Source organism: Dioscorea cayenensis, chromosome 6 (assembly GCF_009730915.1).
Source record: "Dioscorea cayenensis subsp. rotundata cultivar TDr96_F1 chromosome 6, TDr96_F1_v2_PseudoChromosome.rev07_lg8_w22 25.fasta, whole genome shotgun sequence".
Classification (NCBI taxonomy): Eukaryota; Viridiplantae; Streptophyta; class Magnoliopsida; order Dioscoreales; family Dioscoreaceae; genus Dioscorea; species Dioscorea cayenensis.
In genome coordinates, this window is record NC_052476.1 from 2,174,870 (window position 1) to 2,201,262 (window position 26,393).

The 26,393-nt window shown below is 32.3% G+C and overlaps 2 protein-coding genes and 1 long non-coding RNA gene across 4 annotated transcripts; 1 reads left to right on the forward strand and 2 right to left on the reverse strand.

The window, feature by feature from the left end:
- The first annotated feature begins 2,528 nt into the window (after positions 1–2,528).
- Positions 2,529–6,778, forward strand: LOC120263313. Its single transcript, XR_005537050.1, has 8 exons — positions 2,529–2,611; positions 3,537–3,658; positions 3,801–3,871; positions 5,282–5,392; positions 5,460–5,507; positions 5,585–5,737; positions 5,812–5,888; positions 6,229–6,778. It is a non-coding gene; the product is annotated as an uncharacterized LOC120263313 (long non-coding RNA).
- A 5,877-nt stretch (positions 6,779–12,655) lies between these two features.
- LOC120262947 (homeobox-leucine zipper protein HOX4-like) lies at positions 12,656–14,502 on the reverse strand. 2 transcript variants are annotated; one of them, XM_039270867.1, is made up of 3 exons: positions 14,097–14,502; positions 13,265–13,731; positions 12,656–13,158 (listed from the first exon to the last, which is right to left on the reverse strand). In XM_039270867.1, the coding sequence occupies exons 1-3, from the start codon at positions 14,155–14,157 to the stop codon at positions 12,886–12,888; spliced, it is 801 nt and encodes a 266-aa protein (XP_039126801.1). In that variant the 5' UTR covers positions 14,158–14,502; the 3' UTR covers positions 12,656–12,885. The 2 variants fall into 2 exon arrangements, with proteins under 2 accessions (XP_039126801.1, XP_039126800.1); XM_039270866.1 differs by having other exon boundaries at positions 13,265–13,734.
- A 7,181-nt stretch (positions 14,503–21,683) lies between these two features.
- On the reverse strand, positions 21,684–26,313 carry LOC120263762 (dicarboxylate transporter 2.1, chloroplastic-like). The gene is made up of 4 exons (XM_039271736.1): positions 25,490–26,313; positions 24,319–24,632; positions 23,282–23,730; positions 21,684–22,045 (listed from the first exon to the last, which is right to left on the reverse strand). Exons 1-4 carry the CDS (start codon positions 26,267–26,269, stop codon positions 21,930–21,932), a joined length of 1,659 nt encoding a protein of 552 aa, XP_039127670.1. The 5' UTR covers positions 26,270–26,313; the 3' UTR covers positions 21,684–21,929.
- Positions 26,314–26,393: the final 80 nt, after the last annotated feature.

A 26,393-nucleotide genomic window follows, 5' to 3' on the forward strand; every position in this document is an offset into this window, starting at 1 on the left:
AGATTTTAGGCCAATCTCATGTTGCAATGTAATCTACAAAGTGATAACTAAGATCCTTGCAGAAAGACTAAAAAGCATATTGGGTGACATTGTGCATCTGAATCAATCTGTGTTTATACCAGGAAGACTAATTTCGGATAACATTCTGTTAGCTCATGATTTACTCAGGGGGTATCATAAGGAAAATTTCGGGTGTTGTGCAATGAAGATTGATTTACAAAAAGCTTATGATTACGTGTCATGGGATTTCCTAGAAGAGGTGATGCTGTCACTGAAATTTCCAAAGCACTTCATCAAACTAGTAATGAAATCTGTCAGGTCTTGCATGTTTTCAATTATGATAAATGGGCAGATAGAGGGATTCTTTTCAGGGAAAGTGGGTCTCCGACAGGGGGATCCTATATCCACACTATTGTTTGTCCTATGCATGGAGTATTTGACTCGAAATCTCAACCAGATGACCTTGAATGGCTTTAAATTCCACTGAGACTGTAAGCAACTCAAGTTAAATCATCTGTGTTTTGTTGATGATTTGTTTGTTTTTTGCAAATGGAGACAGGAATTCCGTTGGAATGATTAGTTCAACTCTCAAGCACTTCCAAGATGTTTTAGGTTTAAGGCCAAATTTACAAAAGAGTGCAGTTTATTTCTCTGGTGTGGAACAGAGTGAAAAACAGTATATCATTCAAACACTAGGTTTTGAGGAAGGTTCACTGCCTGTTAAATATCTAGGCATCCTTCTAATTTCTACAAAGTTGACTAAGGAACATTGCCAAGTTTTAATCTCCAAAATTACTGCCCGAATTTCATCTTGGACTGCAAAGACATTGTCATATGCAAGAAGACTACAGTAGATTAATTCAGTTGAACAAGTTTGAATATCTACTGGTGCTCTGTGTTTATACTACCAAAGGTGGTTATTTCTGAAGTAGAAAGGATATGCAGAAATTTTTTGTGGCATGGATCTAAGGAAATTACCATAAGGGGCTTAGTAGTATGGGATTTGGTTTGTCAGAAGAAAACAACAGGAGGCTTAGGTGTGAAACCTTTGAAACTCTGGAATTATACAGCACAAATCAAACACAAATGGGAGATAATTCAAGTAAAACCAACACTTTGGGCTACTGGGTGAACACTGTCAAATTGAAGAAACTGAGCTTTTGGGGATTACTAAACCAACTGATAGCAGCTGGAACTGGATGAATTTGCTCAAGCTGAGAAAGATTGCAAAACCATTAGTCAGTTATAAGCTTGGAAATGGGAAAAAATTCTCCTTTTGGTTTGATCCATGGTGTAATGGGTCCTCTATAATTGATCTATTCCCTGATGTTAATTTTCATGAGCCTTACATGGACAAACATGCAGTTGTTTGTAAATACTGGAATAATGATGGCTGGCAAATACCGGCTAGATGGAATCCTATAATGGCAAGAATCAATGATTTTCTTTATGAATATTATGAAGTCAATGGAAATAAGTTGGATTGTATAACATGGAAAGTGGAAAAGAATGAGAAGTATAACACTAAGAGGGTGTTGAATTGTTTAATTCAATCTTACATAAATGTAAGTTGGACAAAATTGGTGTGATCATTAACAAATTTACCCAGACACTTGTTTGTTCTATGGCTTGCACTGCAAAATAGGCTGCTCACAAAAGACAAACTGATGAAGTGGAAGGTGATTGACTCAGATGTATGTGTGTTGTGTAATTCAGCTAGTGAACATGTTGAATATTTATTCTTTGATTGCCCATTCTCAAGTTCAGTTTGGAAGAATGTATTATATGCTGTCAATGTGTCGAGGAGACAATTTTCATAGAAACGAGAAATCAGTTGGTTTACTCGGAAAGCTATAGGGAAATCTTTATTAGCAAGGGTAAGAAGGACTGAAATGGTGGCTAGTGTGTATACAATTTGGAAAGCTAGAAATTGCTTGATCTTTCAGGAAAAATGTGTTAATGTTGAGGAAGTGTTTAGGCAGATTAGGGAAATTGTGGTTCCCAAGCACTTAAATCAATTTTCCAATGAGAAAGAAGGCAGTGGAAGATTCCTGCTAAAATGGTTTATGGGGTAGATAACAAATACATAAGAGATGGTTTGATATTGAATGAGCTTCTTGGAGTTGATATTGAAGTAACGGGGAGTGAAGGCTGTTTTTAACAGTCTATGGAAAAGCTATTGGCTGATTTGGAAAGGTGGTAATTGGTGGATGAACAACCTGAGAATATTAAATAATGGTCTGATGATGGTGTTCTTTTGTTTTTTTGTGTTTTGTTGTAATTTCTTTTATGATGATGGGTGGTGGGCATAGGGAATGGATGTCATAATACCCTTGGGAATTGGGTTAACGGTTAACCAATGTTTTTGTATGTTGAGCTTAATAAATATAATTGGTTGATTTATTAAAAAAAAGGGGGCAAAAAGAGATTTGTGCATGCTATGTTGTATTCTCACTTTTACCCTTGTAGTTTGGTGTCAACAAAATTTATAGCTTAATGGAAATTATGACCATTACTTTTCTTGTTCAGGCTGGCCTTGTGACAACTTTAAGTACAAGGACAATTGTCTTTGGTGCAACTAATCCTAAAGGACAATATGATCCGAATCAATGTAATTCATCTTCTCCCTTTCACTTTTTTTTAATTTAGAAAAGAAACATTGTTTCTGATAATTCTGATCATGTTGTATGGTTCTTTTTGTGACTTTTGCATTGATATTTTTAAGGTTTGCTCTATAGTTCTCTTGAAAATTCAATAATGACTTAGAATCCTAGTTGTTGGAACTAATATATTCAAACTCAACAATTTTAAGCATTAAGAGCCAAGGACTAAGATGTACAATATGCAGATATTTTAAATCTAAAGTAACTAATACATGTGGTGTAAACGTGGTGGCTTAGTGTCTTTAGCTTATATGAACAACAATTTGACCTCTTCTAACAGAGTTTTATGACTTCTCATTAACTAGATATAACTTATCTCTTAATAGTTGATTTAAAATTTAAGTTTTTTATTTATTTATTTTTGCTGCTTCATGCTTTACACATGACGGTTTAGTTAAGAAACAAGAAGTTATTTTTCATTGTATCTAGCTGATTTCTTGATGTTATGTGTTATTTTATTAAATGACGTCTTGACGTCTTACCTCCTTAATCTTCGTCACATATTGTATTACCTTTGGTTGGGGGAATATCCTGGTTATCCCACCATCTCCAGCAAAACACTCCAATTTGGATTAGGGTTATCCATCACTTTTTCCAAGATTTAATTTAAGATATTATAGTAAGTAATTAACTTTAAGAATTATTAGTATCAATAAAAATCTATCATTAGCTAAAGAATAATTTTAATCTTATAACACTTAGTTTACTTCATATTAATTAAGTCAAAGTATGGTCAACTTTAGACCCTTTACTGAAATCGTAGTTCTTCATGATTATGCTTGCTGCTAACAATAACACACCCAGCCATTTATTGTTTAAAATTGAGTTATTGACTAATTAATGTTGTTATCTGCTCAAATTTCATACTTTCAGCTTTATCTGTCAATACAACATTATCAGGACCGTTGTTGAGCAGATTCGACATTGTCCTTGTACTCTTGGATACAAAGAACCCTGAATGGGATGCCATTGTTTCATCTCATATTCTAGCTGAGGTAAATTACGTTTTCATTTATGATTGACTTGATTGGCTGGCCATGTTACTTAGGCATGTTGGTTACATTTTTGAGCCCATGTTACTAGGAGAAAGAAATGTTTGACTATCATCGAGCTTCTTTCTTTATTTTTAACTTCCAGAAAGGAGAACCAAGGAGAGGTAATAGTGATGAGGACTTAGGGGAGGTCTGGTCACTTCCTATGCTCAGAAGGTATACTTGTATTATTTCTCATCTCTCTCTCTCTCTCTCTCTCTCACACACACACACACACACACAACCACAACCATAGATAGCCTATCCAACATTGGTAGCGCATAAGTTTCTTAACCTCCATATGTAATCCCCCATGAATCCTGTTGGGGATAAATCATCTTTTGGGTTTAGCAACAGTTAAAGGTGCAATTCCATTGATGTTGACATACATACTCTACACCACGAAATAAGAAATGAGCTATATGATGTGATTGCTCAACTGCCAACTCTGCTTTGGTGCAAGCCCCTAGGCTTAGTCAAGCATGGAGGGATTATATGATAAATCATGTGTGTATCAGGATAGATAACAATGATTGTGACTCTTTCGGATTGAAAATGAGACGTTCAGATGGGTATAAAGAGGCCATACATGGCTGACGGTCTTGTTCGAACTATATTATGTAAAACTGGTCCATATTAAAATCCATAAATTCCCTGCCTCCACGTTCAAGACATTAATCGTATGATTTGAATAAATTATTATACAGTTGAATGTCAGCTCTTTTTTTTTCAATTAATATTCCAAATTGAGCTGTAATGATATTCCTTCTTGGTTTACTCCAAAATTTCTGTCAATTTCTGGTCTGGGACATATAATTCGATTGAAGAATAAGGATTAAAGGTTAATGCTTTGAAGTTGTCATTTATGAAATCTCATCTTGTGTATCGTACTGCTAACTTTTAGGCGTTTTGAAGCTTCGTATTATTGTTTTGTTTTTTAAGTAAAGCTATCGTGTCTTTCTCATATCACGCTGTATTCTTCTGTTAGCTTAGGAGGATGGGAGTTTGAATTTTCTAGTCTTTAGGCATGTGCCTATACATTTATAGATGTTTGATAGCTTTTGATTAATAAAAAGAGGTTTTGCTGGAGCTTCGTGAATCTGAATGAGTTGTTGAATCAACCCTATCGCTAACAATAGGTTTGGCAGATGCTATAAAGAACAAAGATATTGTGTGATATGATCGCATTTTATGATCTTTCAAATACTTAGTGAATGACATTGACTCTTGTTCTTGGTTGAAAGTTTGTGTTTAGCCTAAAATGCCCTTATGTGTCATTGATATCACTAGATGTTGATTGTTTGAGTGGTGTAATACATGCAAGTCGGAATTGGGTTAGTGTTGTGGTGAAGCAATTCTGGCTCTGTAGCTCTTTTGACTTCTGCAGATAATAATGTGTTGATATGTTAATCTCATTTTGTCACTGTTAAATGGGTTGGAGTTGATCAGATTTTGTGAATAAAGATGTTGTAAATTTTAAGGACTTACACTGCTACTTGCAGAGAAATGCTTCTTTTTTTCCTGCTGTGTTGATCTACAGCATATTCTTACTACTGATTATTATAAAAAAATTTTGATATCCTTCAGGTATATCTACTATGTTAAACAACGTTTTCAAACCGGTCCTGACCGAGGAATCAGAACAAGTTATTTCACGTTATTATCAACTCCAACGAAGATCAGGGACACAAAATGCTGGTCAGTAACTATTATGCTGTTTCTGAACAAAATGTACATACTCTATGAGGTTACTCTTTTTATGCAGCCAGAATTACTGTTCGCATGCTTGAGAGTTTGATCCGTTTAGCCCAAGGTATGCTATAGATTTCTTTATGCCAACAAACAATATTATATTTTTGTTATTATAAACTGTTATCTGTTTTCTCATAGCCCATGCAAGACTAATGTTCCGAGATGAGGTCACCAGGCTTGATGCAATTGCTGCAATCTTATGCATCGAATCGTCAATGACAACATCTGCCATTGTGGACACTGTTGGGAATGCTTTACATTCCAACTTCACAGACAATCCAGATCAGGAGTGTATCCTCTAGACTTGCATGTCTTAACATGTTTTATAAGATTGTTATTTTTTGGATTTCTTGACATACATACAGATGCCAGGCAAGAACAATTAATCCTTGAGAAGCTCAGATCAATCAATGAATGAGTTCTCGTAACGTGGAAGGATGTGGTAAGCATCCCCATTAACCAGGACAATTGATGACTGTGATGGCAATCTTCACATCATAGCATCTGTTAATGAACAACAGGGGCACTGTCATGCATGCTTATAATTCTATGGTCCCCCTAGTGATACAAATGAAATAAAGTGATTTAGTACTGATGCATGCAATGCGTATGGTTATGGTTAGGTTGCTGTCATCTTCATATGAAGTTGGACACCCTCCTACCTGCAATTGATATGGCATGTCAGGCATCACCAGAAGTATCTTGTTGTTGCCATTGTTATCTTTAGCATTTGCTTTCTCTTTCCTTCTGGTCTTCTGTTCACAGTTTATGTAATGTGTCAGGTGCATGCAAGTCAAGGCTGAAGACATGTAGATTTCTTGATAGAGATTGTTGGACGGAGATCGAATAGCGCTGCATTGTGTTGTCCCCCCAACACAGCAGATTATGCAGTGTGTGCCACGTGGTTTGTTGTGGACCTGAGGATGTGAATGTCACTATCTTGTGTGGAAGAAAGGAAAGGTAACTGCTTGTGATGGGTGTACAACACCAGCCCAGCCTAATAAAACAGCCTGCAAGTGGTTTCTTCTCTGCAAGGTAAGAACTGCTAACTCTATTAAACATACTCAATCTTGTGTTGTCTCTGTGTATAGTGCATGCTGGCAAGTGCCTTTTTGTCTATGCTAGGTGAGAATGATAGTGATAACCTCATCTAATGATCTATCACTCTGAATATTTTCAAGGGAAAGAGGAAAAATGGTTGAAAATTCATGAAAAAGAGATTTTATCATAATATTCCTTTTTCTTAATTTGTATATAATTCTCTAAAATCTGACTTTAGTTATGGTCACCAAACTCATAGCTTTAATCAAATATGTAAGTCTGGGAATTTTATTTTCACTGGTTGTTTGTTGATTATTTGATGATAAATAAAGTTAAGGCAGTGGTTTAATGTGGTAGCAAAAGTTTGGCTTATAATTTGTATAATAATATATAATGTTTATTATTATAGCATCTTGATTGTATGCCAAATTAGCTGAGGTGACAGGAAGTCTGCCTAGACCCTAGACCTATGTCCTTTGTTTTAATAAGTGGCTTTATAGGGGCTATAAAGAGGGCAGGACGTGAGCAAGTCTCTTTCTTTCATTAAATTAATGACAGACGACACTATGCTAGTCATGGATTGGGACTTTGCAGGCACTTCTTCTAATTCAATGCACCTAGGCCCACTACTTTAGAAAATGTGCAAATTGGTGCATTCTTTGCATTAAGACACTGAATACTAGACTTGGCTTCACCATTTGAATTTTCCACCTAAGTCTCAGCTAGAGTATCTTTCTTGTGTCTACATGCTAATTTTAGGGTTGTAAATAAAATGAGCCGAGTCGAGCTCGAGCCTACGTCAAGCTTTGTAAATAGTAAGTTCTCAGATTTAACTCGTTTGTTTGATAAAAATTGATCATTTTTTTTTCATAAATTATCATAATTATTATTAAAAAAAATATTATTTTAAAATTAATATTTTAATTTTTTTATAATAAAAATTATAAATTAATCTGATTTTTTTAAAGTTTATACTTAAAAATTAGTGTAATATTTTTGTAATACATTTTTATTAATGATCTCATAGATGACGGTGTTAATATATTGTTATAAAAAAATTTTTATAAATATTGTTCATGATATATAAACAATTCTATTATTGATTTTATAAATAAATTTGTTAATGATACTATAAATGAGCATTTTAACAATTTTTGTAAGCGAGTTTTTAATGATACTATAAATAAATTGTTCACAAGTTTTTAGAAGTTGAGTTTGGTGGTGTCCAAACTTGATTTGTTTACTTTTTATGAGCTTTAATAAACGAGATGAGCTGAGCTTTCAAGTTTTAACAAATGCATTGGTTCATTTACAACCCTAGCTAATTTATAAGTTTTTTTGTATTTCAAATAATTAATATGTTCACATACCTCTAATTAAAAGTTAATTTTCAAACTTAATTTTGTTAACATATTTAAAAAAATATTATTTTAAATGCATAATTTTAGTGGATAGGAAAAAAAAAGGGTCAAATGGAAAAAGTTGTTAAATGTTGATGAAAATTTTAATCTAAACTATTTTTTAAGACACTTAAATGAGATGAAGGGACTATAACACAATGAGTTTAATTTGAAGAATTAGAATTAATTTTTTTTAGAAAAAAAAAAAAAAAGCTTTTCCTATTGTCCTAAAAAGTAGAAAATAAGCACATCACATCTATTTGGGATTCGTCATTGAATTTGTTAAATTAATGGCTTGAATTCACTGAACTTGAACACAAATGAACACATTTTTGTGGAGAATATTTTGAAACATGCATTGAGAGTTGATTGTTTGTTCACAAAATGCAGTTGATTATGAAAAATGTAAACAATGGTCTTTGTATATACATATAAATTATGGCTAGAAAATTTGCAGCTTTACATTTCACCACTCAAAGTCATATGCTTGCAATTACAAGTGTATAAACATTGGTTAACAACTTTATAGGGAAACAAAACATAAACTTCACCCTAATATCAAGATGAAATGGACTAATCAAACAATCACTTAGAAGTAAGCTTGACCCACCATTCAAACATTTTTTGGAAAACAAACATTAACTCAAGCTTGACTCTCTAAAAATGTTCTTATATTTAAAATTTTAAGAATAAATCACATTTAAATTAGATGTAAATCTAATGGCTATCATAGTTTGTGTACCGATCAAACGGTGTTAAGCAGTTTTTGACAGTAATAATGTTTAGTAAAATAGTAATGTTGTACAATTTTTTTCTTTATAAATTAAAACTATAGATCATCTCTAATAGCTATCATCAATTTTTGAAGAATATTAACTCTAGGTCATCTTCAACTCCATGACCCCAAATTTTTACTTTCCAAATCCCTAAATTTGGTTTTCTTTCATAATAAATTATACTCTAACTACAATCCCAAATTTTACCCCCAAAAAAACATATATTCTTTTACAATCTCATTTTATTATTATTATTATTATTACTATTCAACAACAAAATACTTGAAATTAATTATTTTCAACAATGATTTAATTAAATATTATTTACAATGTAATATATTACTAATAAAAATTATTTAAAGTAATCTTTAATTTATGATTTAATTTATTTATAAATTTTTTAATTAGTTTGATAAATAATTAATAAACACAATAATTTTTATTAATTACAATAATAAAAATAAATAAAAACATTGAATAAAAAAATATAAAATATGTGGGACCCCAAATTTGGGATCACAATAGTTGGACCCCGAATTCCCACACCCCCCACCCCCAAATTTGGGATTTGGGGTCATGATTGGAGATGGCCTAAGGGATTATATATATGTATATATATATATATATATATATGACAATACATCTTCTATGGACGTTCATAGATAAGAATTCTATAGATGTTTAATTATCAGTCGTTGAATCATAATCTAACAGTCGACATTTATGAATATTAATTACTGTTTCTATAAATGTTTAATTATCAGTCGTTGAATCATGATCCCAACAGTCGACATTTATGAATAGTAATTACTGTTTCAAACAATAATTACTGTGATACCTATTGTTCATCAATATTACCAGTTGGATCAAAATCCAATGGTTGACAATGGACGTCTATAGAAAAATGGTCCTATATATATATATAAGTGTATTTTTCATGAATTAAGCTCTTTGAAGAATAGAAAAGGTTGAATCCAAAGGTAATTTAAATTTTGGAATGCCTCGGAAAACTAAAGAGGAAAAATAAAATTAATTAATTTAAAAAATGAGAATATTGTGATTGGTGGGAAGGTATGAAAAGCACGTGTGTAATCCATGTGCGAACACATAGATTGCCGGCCAAAAAACGCCAAAAATATGCAAACAAGCCCCTCCAAAAGAAAAAAACTGAATCAGGACCACCAAAAGCCTGAGCTAGAGAGTGACATGAGATACAGATAAAGACGAGATTGCCTATTTCTTCATTTATATTTTATTATTATTATTATTATTTATTATTTATTATCATTTATACATTATTTATTTATTTTTATTGCTGGTGGTCTGTGGAGAGTTTTGGTGCGTTTTTGCAATTTAATCCCTTAGAAAAAAGAATAATTAGAAAAGCTGCAAAGCCAGTGTGACACAGACCCAATCATGGGCTCTTCTTTTAATGTGTGATATTCTCTGCTAATTTTTTTTTTATTTTTTCTTTGGGGTAAAAAGTTTCAATTTCATGAACCATATTATTTATTACCATTGTATTAAGATTCTTCATTTTTCTTTATGTTTGAAAAAATAATTTTTATATACCAGCTTTTGTTAATCTCAGGTGAAACTTTTTTGTTACCTTACTTTTCAAATGAATAACATGTATAAATAACAAAACATACCTTAAGATTAAACTTTAATAATTATTAATGGTCATAAATTTAAATAATAAAAATCTCACCTCTGCACTCAAATATCTATACATACTATTAAAATGGATGTATAATTTACTCCGAGAGCGTTTTAAGAAATAATTTTATTTTTTTATAACATTTAAGTTTTTATTTATATTACTTATAATATTAATAATTAAAAAATATTAATTTAATTATTTATGCAATAAATGTCCATAAAACTTTTAAAATATAAGTCATAAAATAGTTTTCATAGTAGAAGTTGTTTAATTATATTATTTTATATATGATATTGCATCAAAACTTCTCACAAAATTTTAAAAACTCCGATACGAAACCGAAGAAAATACCTAGTATATACATGCATTTATTTTATTTTAAACACCTATTTTAAACACCTAATCATTTGTATTAAGTTGCACCAAACTCTGAACATCATCATCTTTATTTGGTAATCTAAAACAATACCATAATAAGCAATAAGTAAAAATCATTTGGTTAGTGATGCAACACACCCAAGATGAATGTCTATACTATTTGATTAGAAAAAAGGAGAAGAATTAGAATTAAAAATAATAATAATAATAAGAATGAAACAACCAAGAAAAACCACTGGACAAGCAAACCGCTACAAGGTGCAATTTCCAAACCTCATTGAATTATTTAAGTGAGAGAATCATGGGATTATTTATAAAGTTGATTATGGAGAGAATCCTCTGTGACCACTCTAGTTTCATTACTATATTAATATAGATATGTTATATTATTAATTTATTATCTAAAGGTACAAATTTATTAATAATTTGTTGAAATAAGGGCTGTGTTCATATTTATATCTTTGTGTGAATGAGAGACTCATTCATGACGTTACACTTGGGATGGTTGTTGTGGTGGAGTAATTTAATGCATAAAAAAAAGGTTGAAATAAAAAAGTTGCAATATCACCTTATTTTTCAATCCTTATCATGATCCAATTTTAAAATATTTTTTTTATTAAGTGAAAAAAATTTATGGGTGATGTTTGTTTTGTGTTATTTAAACATGGATAGTGATGGGTTTAGTAAGAGTAATATTTTAATATTCCAAAGATCTATTATTTAAATCTTACTTTGTTGTTGTTGTATGTTAATGAAACTTGGGTGATAGAAAAAATTATATAAAATTATAATAATATTATATTTTACTAGTTTTGTTTTCAACATATGAATTATTTGGAAAAATCTTGATTATGTGACTGAAAGAAATTTTTTTAAAAAAAAATGAGAAAATTTTTATTCTCTTACAAACAACACTCTAAAAATATATAAAATTAAAATAGTTAAAGGATTCTAATGAACCTCTTTTTTTCTATTTGAGTACCATCCATGACTTGTTATAGCAAAGTAAATTCAACCTTATAATAATAATAATATATATATCTTATAAACAATTTATATAATATAAGAGAGAGAGAGACTATATTTAGACAACCATGATATCTTGATATTAAATTTGAATTTATGATTTTATTTATATTTGACAATGACAACCATGAGAACGAGTGAAAGATGTCTTGAGATTTATTTGTCATGAAGTGTCGCATTAATGAAAGAGAAATGAAGATAATTTTATTGTTAATTTTTATTTTGAAATATAAAATAAATATCAATAAAATCAGAATTTTTAAAACTATTATTAATTCTATCATTTGCATCCGATCCAAATAAATAAAAGATATAATTTTATAAAAATATAATTAATTTTTATAAAAAGTTTAAATTACCAAAAATATACAAGATATTTGAATTTTGTTTTTCTTTTAAGGGTCATCTTGATTATGTTCAAGTTTTCCAGGTACTTACAAGTCGTTTATTTTGTAAATTATTAGTGCAAAATTAATAAAAGCTCCTTCCAAGAAATTTTAGCAAGAACTAAAAGATAAGTACATTGGAAAAAAAAAAGAAAAAAAGAAAAGGACTGGTTTGAAATGCAGAACAACAAATTGACTTTGAAGTCGGTGTTTAGTAAATCTGTCAGACAAAAATCTCGGTTATCAAATAGTGTTATTTTCACGTCCCTCAAAGTTCAACAAACACAATTATCAGAATGTTAGGGACTAAATGTCAAAACCACCCTCAAACAACACCCATCCCATTTCATGAATAAATATTAAATAATAATATATAATATTATATTATACATTTATTTATATATATATATATATATCAAACCCTGGACATCACCCACGCGTGGCCACGTGAACCCATTTCCCAACCACTTATCATCAACACAAATAATAATAATAATAATAACTAGAAATTAGATAATTAAATAAATAAATAAAAAGAATAAAACAATTACCCCCAGCATTGATCTTATTCCTATCTCATGATAATAATAATTAAATAAAAGCTATACATAATAAAACTCTAGAGGGAAAAAAAAAAGAGAAAAAGAAGGTACTTATTTTAAAGAAAATTAAGGAAAAGCCCCTGCACAACTCTATATTTTACAAAACTTTTGTTTTATTTCTTAAATTTTTGCAGAAAACCCCCTGAACATTCACAATATTATTATCATCAACACCAATCAGAGCAATACCAGCTAAGAAGACTGGGTGGTTGTTCATCGTTGAAGAAACTACTACAAGGTTCTTCCATCTCCTCCTCCTCCTCCGCAAATCTCACAACTTGATCCTCATTCTCATTCCCTTTCTTTATCTGATCTTCACTCTTTTGTTTCTCATTCATTATTGCACTAGAATCACTGTCCGACGATCCTCCACCTCCTCCTCCTCCTCCTCCTTTGGACGTTGTTTGCTTCTCTTCAAGCTTTCTCTTGAGCTCTTTTATCTGCATGCATGCATGGCTTCAATATAATTATATATATATATATATATATATAGAGAGAGAGAGAGAGAGAGAGAAAAGAAGAGTAGTAGTAGTTTATTGTACGTACGTCGGAGAGGAGGAGATGGTTTTGGTGGCGGAGAGAGTCGAGTTGGAGTTGGAGAGAGTTGTAGGAGGAGCGGAGAGAGGAGAAGTCGCGTTCGAGTTGTTTGGTTTTGAAGCGGGCGCGGCGGTTTTGGAACCAGACGGCGACTTGGCGGGGTTGGAGGGAGAGGTCGAGAGAGAGACGGAGTTTGCGGTCAGGGTCGAGTTTGTTATCAAGGTCGAAGCTTTGTTCAAGAGCGTGAAGTTGGGATGGGGAAAGACGGCGTTTTTTGTCTGAAAGCATTGATGGTTGTTGTTGTTGATGATGATGATGATGGTGGTGGTGGTGGTGAGAAGATAGTGCTTCAGATGAGTAGTTGTCTTCTTCTTCGTCGTCTTCTTCTTGGTCTTCTTGTTTATGTTGTTGTTGTTGTTGTTGTTGTTGTTGTGTGATGATGGGTTGGAAGGAGAGTGTTGTTGTGTTGATGATGTCTTCTGCACCAAAAGAATTTATAGGTTCAACGAATTCAGTTTAGAATTCAGTACTGTTTAAGAGAAGAAAAAAAACACAAACAAACAAAGCTTGAATTTTCTAAGAAGAAGAAGAAGATGATGAAGATTGAGAGAGAGAGAGAGAGAGGGTGGTTAAAAGGAGGAGGAGAAGTTTATTTGGTGTTGTGAAATTAGAAACTAGTACAAAAGTTTAGAATTTGGTTACATTTAAGAATGCATTTTGTAAGGTTTGATCAAAGGAAAATTTAAAATAAACTTTTATATAGTCATATTTTAGAGAACAGAGACACACACACAGAGAGAGAGAGAGAGAGAGAGAGAGAGAGAGAGAGAGAGAGAGAGACCTTCATCATTAGCAAGAAGACCATCTCCCAAAGGTTGTGAGCTCAAACACCTTCTCTTCATGTCTTGCTTAATTATACAAGCTATGGCAAAGCACCACCAAGAAGAAGAACAACAAGGTTGAGAAAAAGTTTAGAAAAGAGAAGAATAAGAAGAAGAAGAAGAACAGAGGAGGAGGTGAGAGAGAAGAGAAGAGAAGAGAAGAGGTGGTAAAGATGGAGGGATTGAAGGAGGTATCACTCTTGGTTTGATCTATATATGGTGACCATGTATCTCTAGACTTTTAGAACCCATTAAAATGAAAGAAAGGTTCATGAATCATGATCATCTCAAAGGTTTTTTTTCCATGGCCTAATTGGGATTTGTGTTTGTATGTATGTCTTTGTGTGTGTTTTACAGAGAGAAGCAGAATAAGGGGAAGAGAATGATATAAATATTATTATTATTATTATTACTATTATTAATTAATTAATTAATTAAAAAAAAAGGAGGTTGAGTTTGGAGATGGGTTAGGTTTGTAACATATAGATGAATCTAACTATGGTTTAAGTGAAGGTGAAGAAAGGACTAGAGAGTGAGAGAACAGCCTAAATGAAATGAAATGAAATGAAATGAAATGTTATGTGGTTCAAAGGGAATGAAATGGAGATAAGTTTTTTTTAAAAAAAAATAAAATAAAATTTATCAATTATCATTAGATCTATTAGCATCGGACTTCATGTGTAAAGCATAAAGTGTTTGTGTTCTTCTGAAAAAATTCAAATCTTAACTTGCGTGGAGTGAGATCGGATTCTATGTGTAAAATGTAAAATATTTGTGTTTTTTTAAAAAAAAACAAATCAAATCTTAACTTGTGTGTGGAGTGATGGCACAAGTGTTGTAGAGTTTGTGTTTGCACTCTTTATTTATGCTCGTGCCTAACATATAATTTATCTATATTTATTAAAAAAAGTAATAATGTGAGTGCTATAAATTATTATGAAATATATAAATAAGTTGATAGATTGGATCAACATGTTATATAGATGGATCTTATTTTGATTTGCATGGATGGGGTTTTTACAACAATAATATTTATGTGTAGTTTTACCTTTTTTTTTTATGGGTTTTATTTTTTTTATGAAAACAGTCTTTGATATATAAATGTTTCCAATACTCTGAAAAAAGCATATGTAAAATTTTTTTATGAGAAAACACAAAAAAACACGTTTTCCCTAAACCAATCAAAAGCAGTATTTCAGAATGTTTAGAGGAATTGGAATTTTTTTTCTTTTTAAATATCAATAGATTGGCCTTATATATAAATGATTTATGTTGCATATTATTATAATAAATAAGTTGATGGGTTGAACTAGCTAGCTATATTCAAACATTATATATTAAAATATACTTTATAAGTTTTAATTAATTTGAGTTTTATAGAAACAAACACCTATATAGCTTTGCATAATTACATATTTGCTAAACCTTGTAAAACTACAATCTGCTCATATACTTGCACACACACACACACGTATATATATATATATAAGAGAAAAAAAAAATTATAAATATGTCTTTTCCAAGAAAAGAAAAAAAAAGTTGGGCACTATGTCTGTTTAAATAAGGAAACAATGAGAAAGAAAACCTTCCTTTTTGTTAAGCTGTTTGGAAGATTTAATGATGATTGGAGCATGATTAGTGGCTAATCCTTTTCAATTAAGAAAGATGAAGACATGTCCATATATAATTTCTTGGGAAATCTTGCTTTTCATTAGTGAATATTAGTAATTGTGACTTTCACAAGGGTAGTTTGCGTAATTATGAGTTTCAGAAGGGCATATGAGCAAAAAAACATAAATAAATAGTAAAATAATAGAACTTTGATATGAGGTTCACGTTATTCACATGATTCACAATCAATTAAAAAAAACCATGGTGTGAAAAGGAAAAAGTTATCAAGTTTTGAAATTAAATGGTGCATGTTGGAAAGTTTTGTACAAATTCTCTGAGAAAGTCAATTGAAAATATTACGAAGAATTTGGAAGATCATAATGTTTAGAATTCATGATCATACTATAAACATGCACATTTCTTGGGGTTGGTGCACTGAATTTTTTTTTCCTTTTATTAACATGTGATTAATAGTAAATAATCAGAAGAAAATTGCAATACCATTAATAATTATTACTGAAAATACCATAAAAAGTTAAATCCCTCTAAGTTTCACTTATTCACATATTGTCCCATCAAGTTTGAGTATTTCCAAGAAATTTTTCATTTTTCTTGATAGCTTACTTTTATGTTTTTTTGTCAGTAAAAGTAATTGATGTTAACGGAAATATCTCTTGGTTTTTTAAGCGGAAACACGTAATATTAAGTGAAAAGTTACTATAATTAAATAAAAACTTTTGTGGTTGTATAAAAACACGCAATGTTAAATGAAAACTATATATTTTAATCAGAGAAGTACACGTTATAAGATAAAATAAATTGACAGAGTGAATTGCATTAATTAAAAAATAAACTGTCAGAAAAAAGAGGACGATAAATATTAGAAAGTCTGTCTGGGATGTTTTGAAACTTTCACAGACTTATAATTCATTTTCCCTAATTATTATTATTATTATTATTATTATTATTCATATACATATTTTTTTAGAAATATTATTAAATCCTCATTGTATGACAACACATGCAAATCTCTTATCTCGGGTTAAACGTTTCAATGTTTGGATCAATTGGTTCAATGTCATGTTAATAAAATTTATTAAATTTTATTTTTAATATAGTTAATATTTTTATTTATATTAAAATTCAAATTACTTTTGTTTTATTTTATTTTATCTATTATATGGAAGGGAAAAGGTAAAAAGTAAAAACATAGAAGAAAGGAACTTGTTTAATTGCCTAGGGTTAGGGTTCTTGCCTTTATATATATATATATATATATATATATAATATGGAAATAGGCCATTAAATGTAAATTAGAAAAAATAAATAAAAATAAAATTGTGAGAATCTTTCAAGAAAAATGGAATGATCCCATTTTTAGGCAAAAATATATAATATTAAACGAGAAAATAAGATATTATATATATATAAAATAAAAATATAACATATTAAGTAAAAATTTATGTAATTCCGAAATGCATATACAAAAACAATGATTAAATAAAAATTATATGTCTGTAAAATGAATAAACTAAAGTGAAAATGAAATATGAGATGTATTGAAAATGAAGTGCTATTTGAGAAATTCAAATGTCAGATTAGTTGTTTGATAAATTTTGAAATTTTTGAGGTCATAATTTTTCCTATATTATATGTAATATTAATACTTACCAAAATTGTCACATGGAGAAGAGAGAAAAGAGAATAAAGTGTGGCACTGATTGAATGGCTTCTCTCTAACTTGGGATTGTGTGCTCTTTTTCTTTTCTTTTTTCTTTTTTTATTTTTTTTCTCTTTTGATTTACTTTCCTGCATATCATGATGAGCAATCAGATGTCTTATTTGATTCACAAGCATGATTTTAGCAATAATTTGTTAAGTATGCAAGGACATGTAGATTTCCCATGAACTTATCATTGGGAGCAGTGTCATTATAATATTCCTCCCTTTTTTATCCCTTTTTTTTCTTTTTAAATAAAGATCTTTTTAATGTAAACATGAACTTTTTAATCTTACAATGAAAAAGGATCTCTAGAAGACAGAGACATAAACACTATATTATTATATAAAATTAAAGATGATGCTGTTTTTTTAGTATTATAACTTACCCAATAATATTATTATTTAATATAAAAAAAAATATATTTATAACTAATACTGCATCAAATATATATTTAGATATTTTTTTTGTCTATTATAAATTTTATTAATAAAACAATCATATTCAGAATCAAAACCAGAGTTTGAGATATATTGCTCAAAGGTTTTATTGGCCGACAAAAAATAAATGATAAATTAAAGTATGAATGTGAGAGTTAAGAGAGATCTTTAAATCATAATTTGATTTAGAGATCTTGAAAAATCTATAATAAAAACAAATTACCGAAAGAACAAGAAAAGTAAAATATTGGTTTGTTTCCTAAAATAGTATTAAAGAAAAAAAAAAAGAAACTAGCAGAGAACTTAACATCAAAGCAACTCAAATATTATCAACTATAAAGAACCTAATTAAATCCAAATTATTGTTTTTAAGTGATTACATTACATGTGATTACAAATAATACAAAAAGTTAAAAAGGTTATATACATTATGGACAAACCCTTATCTTCATCAAGAGAGAGATGATACTTGATGTAGATTAGGGTTTTGTGGTGGGACCAAAAGTGATTGAGAACTAACACCAAATGAAGAAGAAAAAAGAACTAAAAAAAATGTGGGAATAGTAAAGGACAACATGTTGAGCCATGAAAAGCCATTTAAATCCCATCAAAGTTCATGGATAGGGAACAGATCTTTGTCAGCCAACCAACCAAAATCAAAATTAATGTAAATACTTCTTCTAATATATATTAAGTAGATTTTCAATGTTTTATTTATGGCATATATATATACACACACATACATATTTGTCATATCAGACATTGTATAATGTTATCCTTGTACATATTCACAAGAGCCCACAGACACACACATACACAACTTTGTTATGAATAGTGTAGAAATAGTAAATACATACTATAGCAAATGATAGAGTTGTAAAAAAGTGACGATTGGATAACAATTGACATTAGCAATCGCCAAACTATAACAACTGCTCACATTTTATTGTAACAGCCATCATCATTATTACTATTTCATTTATTAATATATTTTAGACCGTTTGATAGAATTGATCATAAATTTCTCTCCTAAGTGGTTATGAATATCCCCTCACTAGTTATAAACAATATAAAGAAAAAGATGGAATAAAAGGAGATGCAGTATATAGGCTTTCTATAAAGCAAAAAAGTCATATATATATATATATATATATATTTTTGAGGATCAACTATTACTTGCATTTACAATTAACCTTTCTGTTTTTGGACAAAGTGGATAAACCACAGGTAGGATGTATATAGGCTTTCTAAACATCATACATGTGCCTTTACTATGTGGCAAGAATTTGGTTTTTCATCGCGTACGCAAAGAGAACCGGTGCTAATAAGTTATGAATAACAAGCCACAATTAAGATGTGCACCGGTTTTCTAAACATATGTGTGCTTACCCCGTGACAGGAATTTGGCCCTCATTTTTGCCCGCAAACAAGCACGCATGGAATTTGGTACTAATAGACATGAATAACATTGGCCACAAACCCTAAATGTTCAACCATCTCTTACCATTTTACTTTCCAAAAAAAAAAAATCAAAATTATGTGATAATATTAAGCGAAATCAATCACAAGAAGCGGTACAAATGTACAACAAAGTGCAAGAGTTTTTGCACATAGAGCCCTGCCGTGACTATAGGGAAGTTGTCAAACTTTCCAATAACCACAAACACAAAAACCCTAGAGTGAAGTCTATTGCAAAAATAAATAAATAAATAAATAAAGATGAGATCATGAGAGAGCATTTTGTAATATCAGAATGAATGAAGTAGCACAAGAGATGATGAGCATGATAAGCTAAAAACAATGAAAAGAGTCATCTCATTATCAAACAATGACACAAACTTTCCAAGTTGGCAAAGGAATCATAAAAAAAGCTCAAAGGTACACAGAACAAAATGTCCCATCAGCCCTCAATTGTGAGTATGTGACCCCATCCTTTGGAATTGCATGCAAAGTTAAAGTCCCACCACTCCTTCAAAGCTTTTCCCCAAGCATTAGAAAGTGATTCCTTGCTTCCTTTCCTTGCCCACCTAAAGTTTAAGGTAACTAAAGCAATAATAAAGTTAGTAGCTCTTTCTTCTTTTTCTTCTGCTCAAGCAGGTGTTTGGCCATTGTGCTTATAGGCTTCAATTTGAGGGTGGGGAAGCTATATAAACTAAAGTATATCAATTGTATCTGTTCCTTTGTTTTTCTATGGGGTTTGGTGAGGAAAGGTGGAATAATTTTATTCAATTCCTCCTTTCAAGCACACAGATATCACAATCATATAAAGTACATGGCAAAGGTCACACTTTAGGTGCTATTAACTTTAGTGAAAAGCTTGTGTCATATAAGGGATAGGTCCCTTTTCTAATGGTGGGCAAGTGTGTTTCTTTTGTATAGTCCTACACTTGTTCATATCTCATGTCATCAAACAAACAGCCTGTCAAGAATGAAGGACAAGAGTTGCAAACTAATGAAGGCATGGCTTGGAATTGATTCACTTTGACACAATAAAACAATAAACAAATGAAATGAAATTGAAATGGTTATGTAGGACTAGATAGTATCATCAGCAATATAAAGTTCAGATCACAATTGAATATCTAATATCTGTGTCATTTCAAACTTTAGAAAGGATCAGTATATAATTAGAAGATTTCTCAGCTATATAGAAAACAAAAATCCAAATGCTTATGTGAATCACTCAGTTTGCAGTTCATACTAATGCACTGTAGTTAGCCTATTGCTCTGAAAACCTCAGTACAGACGAACTACCTAAAGGTAGAACCCGTAAAAAATGTCAACACGGCTGGATCATCTTAAATAACTTATCCAAACCAGCATAAATAAATAAATCAATAAAATTAACTCATGCAAAGATTAGGATGATTCAAGCGCTTGGCCAGATTCCAAAAGAATCAGGTTTACATCCACATTCCAAACAAGGTGGAGATCTTGAAAATACTGAAAAGCAGAGCAAATTTCAAACAATCGAAAAGAAAAAGGCTTTAAAGAGCTGCAAGTGGACCTTTAATATTAAGACCTCGTTAGGCAACAAAACTCTGATAAATATGCTTTCAATTCTTAAGATTCCCCATATTTATCATCAATTCATTGTCTAGGGGCCATTATGTTTCAGATTACCACCACAAGGATAGGTAGTTAAGAATCCTGACATAAGTAGGGCTGATCAAGTTGTTTGCGCAAAGTAGGAGCTCTGCCCTTGTTAACACTTGAGCTTGAGCTTGGTATTAGATCTCAAAATCAAAATGACTCTACAGCTCGAAAAAAATCATAATTATTTAATACATATTATTAGATGATTTTATTTGATACACATTATTATAGGATTTATAAAGATACATATAACCACAATTAAGAAATGTGAGTTTTATTTCTTTAGAATGTTATATATTGTTTATTATAGAGGAAAAATTTTAATTTTGAGATTTTGAGCTATAGATTTAAGGTCTCAAAATTAAAATTTACTTGATTTCAGCTTCAGGCTAAACCTTCCTATGGTCAATCTTTCGAAATTTAAATCCGGCCAAACTCAAAACAAATATATTCAAGCTAATCTCGAGCTCAAGCAGGGTACAGCTCGATCAAAATCGGCTGGTATACAAACCCTACTAAAATGTATAAAAGAATTAAAATTGATTCTAAAATTAACCAAAACTTAGACCATCACAATTCTCTAAAACCTTGTGAAACTGTTTTTTCCCTTGGTGGGACTTCTTTCTGCATTCACATATATCATGTGTGAACTGGTTAAACATTTGGGGAAAAGAAGATAATAGAGTAAAATGATAGAGCGCTTCACTAATGAGGCTGGATATAACAAAAAGGAATTTGAACATACTGACAGAAAATATAAAATTCAATACCGATGTGCAGTAGCACATAGCCTAACAATGGCATAAGCTCAAGTTCCATTTCCCAGTCAAAATTACAGGGAACATCAACAGCTAAAATTGCTAATGAATGAGGAATAACTTACCCTTTGAAGAAACAATTAGAATGATCTTTATAGGATTACTGGCTCAATAAAGACCCAAAAATTTCCACCAGAAGGTTCCAACTACTCCCCATATCAAAGCATTAATCAAGGCGATAACAAAGCCGTATTTAAATACATCAGGAAGCTCTATATAACCCGCTGCACAAAGAAAAAAACATAGAGGAGAAAAGTAATTAGACTCGATTCTCGAAAAATATAAGTATATGTGGAGAATAATAAATAGAAGACCCAGATATAGCTTCTCTGAAAATATAATGCACCTCCCAATGATGATCTAAATGTTGTTACCAAAAGAGCATGAAGAAACACATAGGAAGAAATTTGATGCCAAATTCAGAATATCACAGAAATTTCAAAAGAAAACACCTGCAACTAATTTATTAACTGTTGTTTCATCAATAAGGATGAATTGGCAACCATGATTGATCCAGAACAAATGGTTGCATAACCCAGTGTGTGTAGTGGGAAATTATTTTTTGCAGTTTTAAAAGCAAGTGTTGAATTTCAGGTCAATCCAGATGCAAACCAAACCCTTTTTAGTTACTCCTGTTGTTTCACTCATGTTTTCAGTCTATTTTTTTATAATAATTAAGAACTAGTTAATAATTATTAATTACACTCATTCATAATTAATTTTGGTAATTATATGATAAATCCTTTCAAAATAGCCAATCAATTGGACAAATTCAATCATGATTTGCTGAAAAAGGATCTAGGCGGCTATATCAAACGAAACCAGGTCAAACCATTTTTAGTCACTTGTTTAAGTCAGTTCTCAGTCTATCTTTTCAGAATAATTAAAAAACCAGCCAATGATATAAAACTGGATTAATTATAAATAATATGAGAAACCAAAGTTGCAAGGTAAAATTGGATAGTTTAGCAAGTATAAGACCCTTATTATCATGTTTTATTGAGGCGATCTCACTTAGTTAAGAAATAAAAATACTATACAGATAATACCATAGGGATAATAGAATCAAATCCACTGTCATTCCACTAGTTAGGAAATAATTTTGCTAAGTATACAGCTAATCCACATTGAATTATGATGAATTGGACTAATTCAATCATATGATTAATTGAAAATGGATCTAGATATGTAAATCAAATGAAACCAGGTCAGATTAATCAAATAGATTAATACCACCAATCTACCTGAATGGGTTGTTGGGTTATACTTAATTCTGCTAAATAATATTTTATCTCATCTTCTTCGTGAATTTAACCAAACAATTACGATAATTCAAACATGGCAGAATCATTTCAAAATCATCATGTGCCTCAATCCATTCCCCTTAGTTTCAACTAGATTCTAATACCATGGCAAACCTGACTGTGAAACAGCAAGCGCTAGTTATAGAGAAAGCATACCTCCATAATATACAGCAGCCTGCCCACTGCTATAATGTGTCAGAGCACCAAAAAGATTTGTATTATATGCCAAGGCAAGCGCCGCCAATACACCAGGGACTCCAGCTGCTAAGTGCATTGCTAGAAATGCCGAGAATAAGGCTCCCACATGGCCAGTCTGGCTAGCAAACAGATAGTGGATGAGGAAATAAGAAGCTTGAAGAACACAGAATGCTGCTGGCCAGCTCAATGAGAAAGATTGAAGGACTTTAGCAACACAGTTGGACATCCATGGCACAATCCCAAGGTTTGTAAGTTGCCCAGCCATGCCAACTAGCACTGCAAACCAGGCCAGAGTGTCCCATGCGGACTTCTCACTTAAACAATCATCCCATTCCAAGACACCTAAAAGGAGAAGGATGGACAACCCAAGCATAGCTGCAACAACACTTGCTATACCAAAAGCATCCCTGTGAAAAAACTGATGACTTGTTAGGTATAGAAAAGGAACAACAAATAAAGCAACATACATTGGACATTTTACTCTTAAAACAATATAATCATTCAAGTATAACTTAGATGCATCTTAGCATACAAGTCAACATAAAGCAAAATAATAATTACAGGGAAAACAAAATTGGTTATGTTTCAGAGTCTAGAATGAACAAAATAAAATAAAATGATCATGCCTTTAATAAACTAAAGTCAAGCAAACCAATATCTCAATTATTTATTATTTATCTTATGTTCCTTCACATCCCTCTTGTTTCAATTTTTCCAATATTTTATCTGAATTTCTACTACTAGGAAAGTAAGAAAGGCAACCGTAAGTGAAGTTGCACAAATATCAAACTGGCTGCAATTAACAACTTTCCCTTTCATCACATAAGAATTCTATGCCACTTTCCACAATATCAATTCACAGTGTATAAGTGGAACAAAGTTTCAGAGTAATGTCCCTAGTGCATAAAGTGAGAATTAAGGGGATGAACCAATAAGCTACTGCTTCCTAACACACACATAAGTAGGTTCTATCACAAAGGTAAAAAGGTACATACCCGAAGACCCACAAAGCTACAGAAAGAAGCATGGTGCCAAGCATAGTCCATTCATTCTTTGTTACAGGTCCCATTTGTTCCAGTTTTTTTGTGGCCATAGCAGGTGCATCAGGGGTGTCTTTGGTCTCAGGTGGGAAGATCTTATATAGAATATATGGAGTAGCTAGAAGTGAAATAATCGCTGGTAAGCTTGCAATTTTAAACCAAGAGACCCATGGGTTCCCAATCACTACCCCAAGTCCCTCCGCTAGTTTAAGGCAGAGTAAGTTTTGAGCTGCAGCAGTTAGGAAAAGAGCACTTGAGTTACCAGCTGACTGTCATACATCAAACACAAGCAAGAAATAAGTAAAGACATAAAGCTCAAGTATGCTGGATAAGAGAAAGAACAAACACTAGAACTCAGGAGTCATTCGCAGTAAGGAAAAGAGAACTTAATTTACCAGCTGACTGCTATGCATCAAACACAAGCAAGAAATAAGCGAAGACACATAGCTTATGTATCCTGGATAAGAAAAAGAAGGAACACTAGAACACCAAAGTCATGCAAAGAGACCACATGTAACTATGAGAGAACAGTATAAACAGCAAACAGTGGTTGTGTTATCAGTTATTCTACCTGCACAGAACAAGAATCTCAAAACCAAGTGAACAAGACAAAAATATACAGGTGAATCAAATGCTAATTTTATACAAAAGGAACACAGAAGGCCAGATTATTTATCAATAAATGGCACCCATTCTTTAGTTGTGGGTAGCAAGCCTAATTATCAAACGGGTGGTCTCAAGGCATCAGATGTAATACAACCCAAAAAACAAAAAAAAGCCATCCACATACTGCAATGACTCAAAGATCACTATAAAGTTGATACTATTAGTGTCACAATTCAAGCTTGATGCCAAAATTTAACATGAAAAGTGCATAAAAGCCTGTTCTTTTTCTTTTACATCTGTCAATTGGAGATGAAAACCACTTGCAGTGTTCAAGTAAAAATCAAAAGAAAGGTCCCAACTCATCTAACTAATGGTAAGTAAACATGAAATTTTTTATGAATGAAAAATAATGATTTTTAACAAATTGCGTATCTATAGCATGAGATGGAACTAGCTTTAACCAGCAATAATTAAAAAATAGATAAATAAAAGGGGAATCCAATTAAAGGCCGATTCTCACCTGCAACTGCGACATCACCAAATATGATCCAACCTTTCTCGCCGATGGATCCCCAGGCCGGCTGCCGGCGGAGAGCGACAGCGATTTAATAATCGGCAAAAACACACCGCCGCCCCTAGCCGTCGTACTGGGCATTGCAGGAGCAATTAGAGCTTCACTGACAGTAAGCCCATACGACAATCCAAGCGTGCTACTTCCCATCCACTTCACGAAGTAGGTAGCGATCCGGTCTCCAAGGCCCGTCTTCACAAATCCGCGAGCGAAAAAGAATGAAATCACAATCAACCAAATCACCTCATTAGTGAACGCACCAAAGGCGGCGGAGAAGGAAAGAGTGCGGGTAACGATGGAGGCGGTGAGGCCAAGGAAGGCCCAGGCACCAACAGGAAGCGGGCCAAGGACGAGGCCAGCGATGGTGGAGAGAAAGATGGAAAGAAGCTGCCAAGCTTGGAGCGAGACTTCGGCAGGCCGAGGCACCAAAAAGCGGACGGCCAGACCGATGGCGATGGAAATCGCTAGCGGTAATGGCTTAGCGCCAGACAGAGGGACCGGTGTGGGTTTTGGAGGTGGGGAGGAGGGTGAGGAGGCGCAGATGGGGGGGAGACGGAGATGCGGCTTGGGGGAGGGGAAATGGGGAAGGGATCGAGAGCGGAGGGTGGGGAGGGAGTTGGGAGCGAGATGAAGAGGGGAGAGGGAAGGCAGCGAGCGGATGGAGAGTGGCCGGCGGAGGACGGTGGAGGAAGGCGGCGCGAAGGGGCGGGTAAGGACGGAGCTCTCCATGATCGCCGGCGAGCGGTGGCGGAGAGCGCGAGAGAGAGAGTGAAAGGGTTGGGGAATTCGAGGCCATGGTTTGTGGCCTTTTATGAATGAATGGGATGACGCGGTTGTGCGCCACTTGGCAGGG